Source organism: Rhinolophus ferrumequinum, chromosome 15 (assembly GCF_004115265.2).
Source record: "Rhinolophus ferrumequinum isolate MPI-CBG mRhiFer1 chromosome 15, mRhiFer1_v1.p, whole genome shotgun sequence".
NCBI classification, from domain to species: Eukaryota; Metazoa; Chordata; class Mammalia; order Chiroptera; family Rhinolophidae; genus Rhinolophus; species Rhinolophus ferrumequinum.
The window spans coordinates 22,365,664-22,377,479 of record NC_046298.1 but is presented as its reverse complement, the minus strand read 5'-3'; the positions used below and the strand labels follow the sequence as shown (position 1 = coordinate 22,377,479).

The 11,816-nt window shown below is 46.4% G+C and overlaps 1 protein-coding gene across 1 annotated transcript in view; it reads left to right on the top strand.

The window, feature by feature from the left end:
* Positions 1–261: 261 nt before the first annotated feature.
* FA2H (fatty acid 2-hydroxylase) overlaps positions 262–11,816 on the top strand; it is a 46,417-nt gene continuing 34,862 nt past the window's right edge. The window contains exon 1 of the mRNA XM_033128639.1: positions 262–639. Within this exon, the coding sequence (XP_032984530.1) occupies positions 370–639 (270 nt within the window). The 5' untranslated portion in view covers positions 262–369. The remainder of the gene's footprint in view (positions 640–11,816) is intronic.

Sequence of the window (11,816 nt, the reverse complement as noted above, 5' to 3'; positions counted from 1 at the left end):
GAGGATGTCTTCCCAGAGAGCCACCGGAGACAGGAAGATTTGCTACTTCTGCATCAGCGGCCCCCCTTGGCTCTCCGCCTGCGATGGGACACACCTGGCGGGCGCACCCTCTACCTGCCCAGGGCCACCTGGCGGGCGGCCCGCAGCGCCTGGCCCGCCCCTCTCGGGTCTGCCACGCTTCCTGTTTGCCAGTGAAAAAGGATGCCCCTCGGGGTTCGGGCAGCGACCAATGGGAACGCGGCATGCAAATGAGCAGGTGCGGTGGCGGCCCGCCGGTCTAGGCAGCCGCGGCTCAGGGGATGTTAGAGGCGCGCTGGGCGGTTGCGGAGCAGACGTCGCGCTTCGAGTTGCGAGCTCCGGTCTTCTGCCATGGCCCCCGCTCCGCCCCCGGACACCTCCTTCTCACTCGCCGAGGTCCAGCAACGTCTTGCTGCCGGCTTCTGCTGGGTCCGCTGCGGGGCCCGCCTCTACGACCTCACCGGCTTCTTGCGGCAGCACCCGGGGGGCGAGCAGCTGCTGCGGGCACGGGCTGGCCAAGATGTTAGCGCCGACCTGGACGGGCCGCCGCACCGGCACTCGGCCAACGCGCGTCTCTGGCTTGAGCAGTATTACGTGGGCGAGCTGCAAGGAGACCCTCAGGTACAGCCGGGCCCCGGGTCACCCCCCCCCCGCACAAACACACTCTCCTCACTCCCTCCCCCAACTCTCCACTCCCTACAAGCCCCCTTCACCTGCCCTCTAGGAGGACCCAAGGTGACAGCCTCCGCCCTCACCTCTGTTTCCCTTCTCTTTTCGCCAGCAAACAGGTCACTGCCCCCCCCCCCCCGCCCCCACGCCCTCCTCACCAGGAGCTTGCCCTTCCTCTCTAGCCTTTCCCCTGACCCTCTTCGGTCTGTTACTTCTCCCCCCTCCCCAGTCACCCTCCTCCTTCCTACTTGTTCCTTCTACAGCCTCTGCCATCTGACAACTTGGATCACCTTTTCCCAGCCCTTCATAGGCCCAGTCTTTCCTTACTGTTCCCTTATTAGTCTCTCCTTCTTTGCAACTGCTCTTTATTTCCGTTTGAATGATAGCTTCCATGCTCACCGGTTCTCTCCTCCCGGTCTCACCCTATTCCTCCCAAAAGACACAGATCACTCAGCCTTTCCAGCTTGCCTGGGTTTCCTGGTGCCTCCCTGCTCTCGCTCTAGGGCTCTTCCGGGTGGGCAGAGAGGTCAGGGCAGTGTCTTGGGTGGACTTTGTCCTCCTCAGACCTTCATTCCTTGTCTTGCCTGCTGGTTTGGGTGTCCGAAAGGGTAAAATGACAGGGCCAAGCCAATTTGGCTGGGGAGAAGGGATTAGCACTTTGAGCTGTATGCTGCTGTGCAGTACAGGCTCATTATGGTATTTAAGCCTCTAATTGAATCTGGGGTAGGTTTTGTTATCCCCATTTTAGGAAGTGGAAACAGGCTTCAGGTGGCTCTGTAATTTGTCCAAGGTCAAATAGCTAGTTAGTGGAAAAGCCAAGTGTATCTGACTCCTGTGTCCATCCCAAGGATCCTTGGGCGTGGGAGATAGCCCCTGTCTACAGGGCTCCTTGGTCAGACGGACTCCTTGGGCCTTCACGATCCTGGCTGTAGGACTGGTGACAGTGGGGCCATCATGCTGGACATAAACCAACAGTGGTTCCCTCCTTCCAGCTCTTGCTTTCAAGATGGCCGTAGCAAGTGCTTTTAGATCTTTGGATGAAAGGACTTGCCTCTCACTGTTTCAGGTGGCTCCTCACTGGGCTATGCTGCCTAATTCATCAATCATTTCTTCACTCACTCGGTCCCTTAATGGTTGGCAGCACTGAGCTAGGCACTGGAGAGGCACCAATGGATAAAACCAATACCGGGTCTTCATGGTGCTAACAGGCTAAGGAGAGGGAGGGAATGTACTAATTTCACAGTAATTTAATTACCTGGTGCTGTCAGAGTATGGATCTGGAGGAGAGAGCTTTCTTGAGAAAATGACATTTACACTGAGAGCTATTTGATGGATAGGACTTAGCTAGGTGAAGTGGTGGTGAAAGCATGTGTGAAGGCTCCGAAGGGTAAGGGCTTGGCGAAGTCAAGGGACAGAAATAAAAACAATGTGACCAGAGGCTGGTGGGCAAGGAGAGGGATGTGGGAGGAGGCCAGAGATCACCTGGGGCCACGTCATGCAGGGCCTCCGGGCCTCCTAGGCGTTGGTCAGGATTTGGGACTTGATTCTAAGAACAATGGGAAGTCAGGGAAGGGGTTCAAGCATGGGTGGGGTGTGGTCAGATTTGCATCCTCGGAAGAGCACCTCTGCAGTGCAGAGAGGAATGGGGGGAGCCCAAGTGAATGTGAGGAGACCAGGCAGGAGGCTATTGCATAACCCAGGAGAGAGGTAACAGTGACTGAGGGGATAGGGTGGTTGAATTTGGGAGATTTTATAGGTAAAATCTACAGAGGTAAAATGCCAGGAATCAGCATTCTGTAGTGAGAGCCTAATTTAATCTTGGAAGTTGATGTTTGATGTCAGGTCATAGTGAAGGGGCAGAAGGTTTAGCAGCAGATACAACTAAAACTGAGTGCAGGAAATGAGAAGTTGGGCCCAAAACACTAGAGACTTCCAGGCTTGTGATGGCTCAGGGAGCCATCCTACGTTGTAACTGTGTTCTGTAAACAGAAGCCTTAGGGTATGGCTTCTCCCAGTGCCATCGTGAGTACCACTCCTGGCCAGCTGCCCTAGATGGCTCCACCTCCCAGCTCTGCTGATCAGCAAGCACTAGGGTTTGATTTTGCTTTGCTTTGCAACCCTCAGGGATTGCGTTTAGAGAATACTCACCTGTTACCCAAGAATCTCTGTGTGGCCATGTTGTAGTCATCCTTATATCTGGATCCCAACCTGAGGATGTGGGAGGAAAAAAAAAGAACTAACAACTAATAACACTTACAAACCTGTGGCCCAAACTTTACCAATGGCCATACTCGCCCAATAATCTAATTGCTTGCCAGCTTCTGTCCATAGGGGTCTATTCTAGAAACTAGTGTAGGGTTGTCTTTAATTTGGGAAAGAGAGGCAATTAGAGTAGAAAGTAGAGTAGAAATGGGGTATCCTTTCAGCGAGAAACCCTCTTCTTAAGGCCTGAGTGGACACATTTCTGTTCTCTCTAGCTAAGCCCTTCTAGCAACCTCCATGCTGCTGTCTCTACCTGCTGGACCAAGAAGGCTGACATCTGTGGAGGTTACAGCCTGGCTCCTGTAATGTGAGGGCCAGGAGGGGTGTTGATGGGGAAGGGGAGTGCCATAAACCCGCTCTGTTGTTTGGGGCTCATTTCTGAATGGTGGTCCTCCTTGGGGGTCTTTGGAGGGGAGGGTCTTGGAGTTCTACTGTGAAATTTCCTGGGAGAAGGCCTGGCCCCTTTGGTTTCCCCTGTTCCCCACTTTGCCACACCCCTCTGTGTACACACTTACACATTCACACTCACACGAAGGCACGCACACAAAACAAGTAAAACTCGTTTGAGCCAACATACTGTGAGGATGAGACAAGGTCTGCTGTGGCTGTGGTCTTGGACTTGAGGAAGCCGAGCTGCCCACCTTGAGCAAGTGAGAGAACAGCGGCTGAGCAGGGAAGCCAGGCCCTCTTCTCACCCTGGCCCACAGGGGCCCGTAGGGTCAAGCTCCTCACTCCAAGCTCAGAGAAGAACAATGTTCTTCCAACTGCAACTCACATAGTGCGTCATGAAGTCCGTTTATTGACCTGCAACCAGCACTTATGAAAAAATAATTAAAAAGTAACAGGAAAGAGAAGAACTTTGGGTCCAGACCTCCTCCCAACGCCATAGGTACCTTGTTTCCCAGACCTGGGTCACCCGTGAATTACTGCCCCAGTTTTTTTCCAAATCAGCATACCCCTTCAACTATTTAATATTTATCTTTAACTAGACTCACCTTCTATCATTTAGTCACTCTAGGCAATAATACCAATGAAACCACAGGTTTTACATGCACTTTGAAGTAAATATAGACTTATTAAAATAAGAAATGCTCATCCTCAAGCCCCCTAAAGTCATCTTGGGCACCACTAGTGAAGCATATATCACACTTTGGAAAACATATGGAGCAGAGCTTCTTAACCCTGCTATTCTGTGGATCATTTTCTGGAATTGATGAAAGAAATGAAATTGTGTGTAAAAAAGGCATGGTTGTGCATTTTTCTGGTGAGAGAGCTACAGTTTTCATCACAGTCCTTCCCTCACCCCAAACCTGTTGCCAAGAGTACAATACTTGTGAAAAGGAGGCTCATACATCCGAATCTCTAGAGATCCTCCTGTAGGCAAACATCTGGCCACACCCCTGGATAAAAGCCCTCTGTTTGATACATGCTAGAGGAAGGCAAGTCTCAACTCCCCAGCCACTGCTGTTGGGGTCACCCTAGTGTCTGAATGTCTCTGGGTGCCATGTCCTAATCCCACAGGGTACATCCACTTCTGAGTAGCTGAGAAATCCACAGATCCTGCCACATGCGGCTCTGCCAGGCTTTGGGGTCTGGCCACTCAGAGCTTCAGGGCTTGAGTAATTAAATGGGGTTGGACAGTAGGAAGGAGAGTTAAGTGCAGTAAGGCTCAGGGTTCCCACCCCACCCCAGGCTCCAGAACACCTTGAGCACAACCCAACTTGGAAAGCTGGTCTGAGCTGAGAATTCAGATTAAAAAAAATAAATAAATGATGCTTGGGGAACTTGCTAAACTGCCCCCACCTGCAGAGCACAGTGGACGTGAGAAATCTGCTAACTGAAGGGGGTTGAGATCTGTTTTGTCTACAAGAGGGCGTCCCAGTTGAGCCTGCCACCATCCTTTGCTACCTGTCAGGGACTTCCAAGCTCTGGCCTGCTGTGGTGCCAGGCAAGTATTACCTAGGGCCAGCTGGTAAAGTGTGCAGGAACCCAGGTCACTGTGGTTCCATGTGACATTGAGGTAAACACAGGCTCCAGGCGTGCTCCTTGGTGTCACCCCAGAATTCAGTGAATAAAGGGGCTTTAGACCCAAGATGGGGGAAAGATCAGAAATTTGGACTCTCTGGGGGAAATAAAAAGAAACCAACAGGCATCCCAGAAATACCTGAGAGTCGTCATCTTGGGGAGCATTCCCAGGAAAGAACCCAAGGTGATCCTGAGCGGCATCCATCATCTTCCCTTTCTCTCTGTCTTTCTTTTTCTTATGACACACATTCATTGTTGGTCCATATCTTCTCTTCATTCGTTTAGACAGACAGGTAATAAGCACCCCGTTCTCTCTGAAACCCACCATGGCACCAAAACTGCCCTAGCCAGGGTCATCGGGACCTTCCCCTCACTAAACCCGGTGGTCAGCTCTCACCTTATCTCACCTGGCCTGGAAGCAACTCTTGACACAGAGATCACCCCCCGATCTTTGACACACTTTGGCTACCCAAGTGAAGAATATACTGCACCCTTTTGGTTTTCCACCTGCGCTAGTTTGCTATCGCTGCTGGAACCAATTACCACAAAACTCAATGACTATAAGCAACACAAACGTATTCTCTGACAGTTCTGGAAATCAGAAGTCGCAGGTGAGTGGGCAGGGCAGCCTTCCTTCTGGAGGCTGTAGGAGAGAAGCTGTGTTCTTGCCTTTTCCTGCTGTGAGAGCTGCCTGGATTCCTTGGTTTATGGCCCCCGCCAGCAATTGCATCACTTGGACCTCTGCTCTCACGTCACTTCTCCTTCTCTGACAGTCCTGCCTCCATCTTTCACTTTTAAGGACCGATGTGAGTACACTGAGCCCTCCCAGATAATCCAGGGTCATCTCCCCATCTCACGGTCCTTAATGCCATCTGCAAAGTCTCTTTTGCCAAGTAAGATGCCACGTTCACAGGTTCCAAGTACTGGGACATAGACTTTGGAAGGGGCTACAACATTCCATCTACCTCACCACTTAGACCCACTGGTCATTACTTCTCAGTCTCCCTCGCTAGTTTGTCTTGCTCTTCATTTCCCAGAAAAGTGCACAAAGCTTAAATGGACTCATGTAGAATGTACTCTGCTGTACAACTTCTTTCACTCAGTACTCTGTCTGGGTGATTATCTGTGTTCTTACTCTTAACTGCAACTGTCTCCATTGCCTGCGCTGTCCTAGAGAATTCATAGGCTGTAGAAGCGGGGAAATGAGAAAATAAAAGCAGACCACGTGCGGATCCTGTGAGCCTCCTTAGTCTTCCTTCCAGGTCATCTCCCCACTTCTAGCCTACTTTGGCCAGAGCCCCGTTATGTTCATTATTGTAGCAGTCAGCTGAGCGGGTCTCTCCCTGCCCGTGTTTCCTGCACCCCATTATGCCTGGGAACCTTTCTAAAGAGAACTTGGTTATGGTACAGCAGTACCATAGTCTGGAAACACAGTACTAAGTCTGGAAAAAATAGCCCAGCCATGAAAATAAAATTGGAGACAAACAAATTTGATGCTAGCAACTCTCAAAAATTTTATCATTGAGAAATATAAACTTCATACTCAGGATTTTTAGCTCTGAAGCATTGCCCCAAAACATACTTATCCAAATACTTTGTTTTCTTACCTTGATAGTATATTACAAGGTATTTAAATAGGGGCACCAGATCAACGAATTTGGGAGGATTTGGAAATTCCATTGATGCAAGTCCGTGTGACTGTACACTTAGAGGGTGAACTTGGTTGATGATTACCTAATGAATTAGTGATAATTTCTCCTTTAAAAAGAATAGAATTGAAAAGGAGTAGAGTTCTAGTTCTCTACACTCTTCTGTGCCCAGTAGAACATTTTCAACATTGCTTAGCATTTCATGATATTCAGATCTCCCACTGGAAAATGGGGGTCTCTACTAATGGCTAGTTTTAGTTTTATAAATTCCAAATGTTAATAGTCCATAATAACTCATTTAGTTGCTAATAAATAGTCCCTAGTCTTATGTCATAATGAAAGTCTATGAAATGGGAATCATTTATCCATGCAGATCAAAGGAAGACCTCACATTTTTAAGACATTTCAAGGTCTACACTTTGAGACTGGCTGCCATGGAGGAATAAGGAACACCTACATTGGGCTGACTAAATACAGCTTCCATGATCCTGTATGTGCCCCAAACCAGGGTAAAGACCAAACCAACCCAATATAGTGGTTGCTTTCTCTTGTCCCACGCTCTTGTCCCTTTGGACTGCCAAGTGTAATGCCTTATTTCCCTGAAAATAAGACCTAGCCAGACAATCAGTTGTAATGCGTCTTTTGGAGCAAAAATTAATATAAGACCCGATATTATATTATACCAGGTCTTATAGTAAAATAAGACTGGGTCTTATATTAATTTTTGCTCCAAAAGACGCATCACAGCTGATTGTACGGCTTGGTCTTATTTTGGGGGAAACACGGTGGCTTATGCAGGTTGGAGACAGAGTGCCATAAAACATTCAGTTGTTCCTTGAATCTATGTAGGCAAGTCCTTGACTACTACACTAAAAGTCACTTAAAGTAAATCTACTTTAAATGAAGACGAAAATTTCATAGAAAATGGGGCAAGGCGAGGGGTTGGGAAAAGGAAATTATCTTTAAAAACGAAATGAAAATGTATTTTTTTTAGTTTATTTTAACCCTGACAGCAAAGTTCAGACTGCAATTGCATACCAATTCGTAGATTGAGCAAATAATGAATTAAGTAATGTTGTTTTTTGTGCATGTGTGGTTTTTCTGATAAAACTGTATGAAAGCACAATGTGAAATTCTAAACTTCGCATTGGCTGTTCATAGCATGATCATAAAAGGAGTCATTTTTTTTCAATTATAGTTGACATTCAATATTATATTAGTCATGTACATAGCATAGTGGTTAGACATCTATATAACTTAACAAAGTGACCCCCCTGGTAAGTCTAGGACCTACCTGACACTCTTATCTAGTTATTACAATATTATTGACTATATTCCCTATGCTGTATTTTACATCCCTATGACTATTTTGTAACTGACAATTTTGTATTTCTTAATCCCTTCACCTTTTACAACCAGCTCTCCAACCTCCCTCCCATCTGGCAATCTTCAGTTTATTCATAAAGAGGGTCATTTTAGCAAGAGTGTGTATGTAAGGGCTAAGAATTTCTCTTGATCCTTTGATAAACAGGTCATTCTCTTTTGAAGGGTGTGTCCTTTGTTGATTGCCTGTGTTTCGGTGTTAAATAGCCTAACTTTGCCAGATCCGTATTTGGCAATGGAGTTGTGAACAAAACAATTTTCTGTCACTTTCATTGATGTCATGAAATTTTCTGTATTTTTGCATTTATTTTCAATTTAGCTTTGTAATCGGTTTGCATTTTGTTACATTGGTTATTATCAGATGGTAGTAGCCCCAACCAATCACTTCGCATTGGTGGACTGGGGGGATTTGGGGTCAATGTTTGAGCAGGAACGAAATTTATAAGTGATCAGCCAACTCATGAATAGTTGCATGTTAAGGGGATTTTGGTTGTCCTTTGCAACTTGAATTTTCAGGGACTCAGATCTAAGAACACTGGATAACAATGATCCTGGTAGAACTAATAGTAACACACCTACGTTTGTATAGCACTTTATATTTTTCAAAGTATTTTTCCATAGATTTCTATTTGAACTCTTAAAGTAGATGGGGGAGATGTCAGTTCTCCCATTTCACAGATGAGAAGTCTGTAGCTCTGAGAGATCCTGGAATGCAAGTCTCCAGGTGCCCGGTATTTTCACTGCACACCTTTTAGGGATGAATCTTAGGCAGGAGAGTAAACCATGGGGGACCTTTATCTTACTGATTTATAATCACTCTTTATACATAAAGGATTTTTTATATCCTCTTTTTCATCATATGTGTTACTATTTGTCGTCCAGTTTTCATGTGTCTTTTGACTTCTTTAATGTTGTTTTCTCCATTTAAACTTTTAAATTTTCCATGTAGAAAAAGATATCATAATTTATTATTCTTAGAAAGACCACATATACTTTAAGATTTATATATAAACACAAAAGTATTTTAATATCCTGCTAATAATTTATGCTTAATGTTTTGTTGTTTGCTTTTGCTGAAATGTTTTACCTACCTGGGATTTTTTTCGGTATAAGTAACAAAATAGAGATTGTTATAGGTTTATAGTTTTCCAAATGACCAACTGGTTATCCCAGTTGATTTATGGAATAATCCATTTTTCCCACTGATTTAAAAAACACCTTATTACACATCATCCCCTGATATATTTTGGTCTGTTTTTGGACTCTATTCTATACCAATGAAATCACTCTTTTTTTTTTTTTTTAAATTAGGTTTTAACCATTAGGTTTTTCTTCTCTTTCTGTTCCATCCCAGCCAGGATTCTGCTCCAGCCTGCTCTACTAGAGAAAGCAAAGGGCAGGCCAGGAGCTGAGTGTCATTTTTGGGCCATGTTGCTGGACTTAGGGAAACAGTGAATCTGACTTTCAGGGGCTGGGGCTGCCTGGCATGCCCTGACCCTGGAGTCGTGTGGCTGGAGCAAGGAGGAAAGGGCTCAGGGAAGCCCACGCAGGCAACAGGCCCCAGTCGGCAAGCCCATGGAAGGGTCCACAGTGGGTGTCCAAGCGGTCATGGAATGGCAGCAATTTCAATGGGGAATGCTGGGGTGGAGTAGACTAAGGAGGGAGCATCTGGAAGCCGCCTTGCGGCTAGAACTCGGCTTGGGGGTGGGTCCTGTGTACTTTTCTTGCACTGTATCCACAGCCGGTGGTTGGAGGAGGGGCCTGCAAATTCGCTGTGTGTGTGTGAACAGCCAGAGTCTAGGAGAGCAGGGACGCAGCCGTGTTTGCTAACAGGGAAACTGGTCCCTTGCTTGCAAAGCCTTGTAAATCTCACACTTCTTGTCCCTCTGGCCAAGGCAACTGCATACTTATCCCTCACCTTCCTTTCATCAAAATCAAATAAGGAACTTACTAAAAATAGATTCCAGGGACTTGCTGGGATGGTGAAAATGTTCTACATCTTGATTTGGGCACTGGCTACAAAGAGGCATACAATTGTCAAAACTCATCAAACTATACAGTTAAGACTGGTAATTTTGTTTTTACTATAAGAATTATACCCAATTTTTAAAGGAGAGCAAACAAATTTAATGCCTATTTAATCACTTCTAAGGATAAGACCTCATGATTGCAAGAGTTAGATGTTTGTATACACAAGTCTTTAAAAATTGCTTTTAAAAAGAAATAGTGGGACGTGAATGTTAGGCAGTAGGTAGTGGGGATACCGGTATTCACAGTGAGGGTCTTTCAGCTGGACGGTATGTTTAAATTCTTTCACAATAAAGTGTTGCAGAGAATACTAAGTCGTTGCATTGTGGACCTCACTCACAGTATGTTCTTAAAGGATGAGTGGGAAAATAAAATAAAGTAAGAGCATGTGAATTAAAACAGCATACATCTATTCTCTCATAGTTCTGGAGGCTAGAAGGTGTCAGCAGGGCTGGTTCCTCCTGGAGGCTCTGAGGGACAGTGTTCCATGCCTCTTTTCTAGCTACCAGTGGGACTAGGAATCCTTGGCTTATAGATACAGCACTTCAATCTCTGCCTCCGTCTTCACAAAGGAGCACTAGAGAACTGTGCTATATTTCGGAAAAATGACTCCCGTAAAATATTTTAGGTTTATATTTTTCCAAATGACCAATTGGTTGTCCCACTAGATTTATGGAATGTGACAGTGATTCCAGCATTTGAAGACATGGGAAAAGTTTGATGTTTCACTTGAAAAAAAAACTTACATAACTAAATTAAAGAATTAATTAGAATAAGGATGTATACATATAATATTATATATGTATAGATTCTTGGGCCACTCCCCAAACCAGTAAAATCAGAATCTTTGGAGGCAAGACCCCAGAAATCTGTATTCATAACAAGCACTCTGTGTGACTCAGCAGTACCATAAAGCTTACAACCTGCTAAGGGCAGAGGGAAATGGAGATGGGAAAACTGGAGGTACTGAAAATGGCTCAGTGGGCAGATATCTTGGGATGACTAAACATAAGCGTCCCCAAACTCTCAGTGTGGGGCTTGGTGCAGAGCAGGTGTGCAGTGGGCGTTGGCCAGGTAGCCCCCCTGTTGCTCCCCAGGACAGAGAAGGAGCTTGGTACCTGTAGCCCAAGACCTGTGTTCTGAGTCTAGTTCCACCTCTCATTGGCTGTGTGATGTTGCACACAGAAGTCATTTGACTTCTCCCAGCTTTGGTGTCCTTATTCCCTGCAGGATTTTGTGTGGCTACAATGAGATTATGTGAGGTGTGTAAAACAGAACATTAGCTGAAACAGAAACAGGATAATTACAAGCCCTTTCAGCCCCAGCTTCTGCTAAGGAAAGGTTGATTCCTGTTAGGTGGTGAGGGATGGATGTTTTCAGAACCTGGGTTGCTATGTGCTCAGACCCTCGTGAGCAAGGCCACTCCCCCTCTGGAGGAGCTGGAGAGGTGACATTCTGGTCTCTCCGAGCTGGCCCTTCCACCAGCCGGGGTAGATGGGGTCTGCACTGACCTGCTGCCCTCCTTCCGTCTTTACCTGGACAAGTGCAGTGTGCAGTGCAGGGGAGCACTCACCTGGCAGGGACAGATAGTCTCTAAAGATGAGGCTGACAGACCCCAAGTGGTTCCAGGGCTGCCACCTTCTCCCCACCATTCCTTCCTCTATTCAGCCACAAACAGAGTACACGTCTCCTCATGCCCAGACTGCTCTTGGTGCTGGGGAGAAAAATACAACTGGTCGCTGCCCTCATGGGGTGTACCTGCCAGTGGGGGGAGGGAGACAG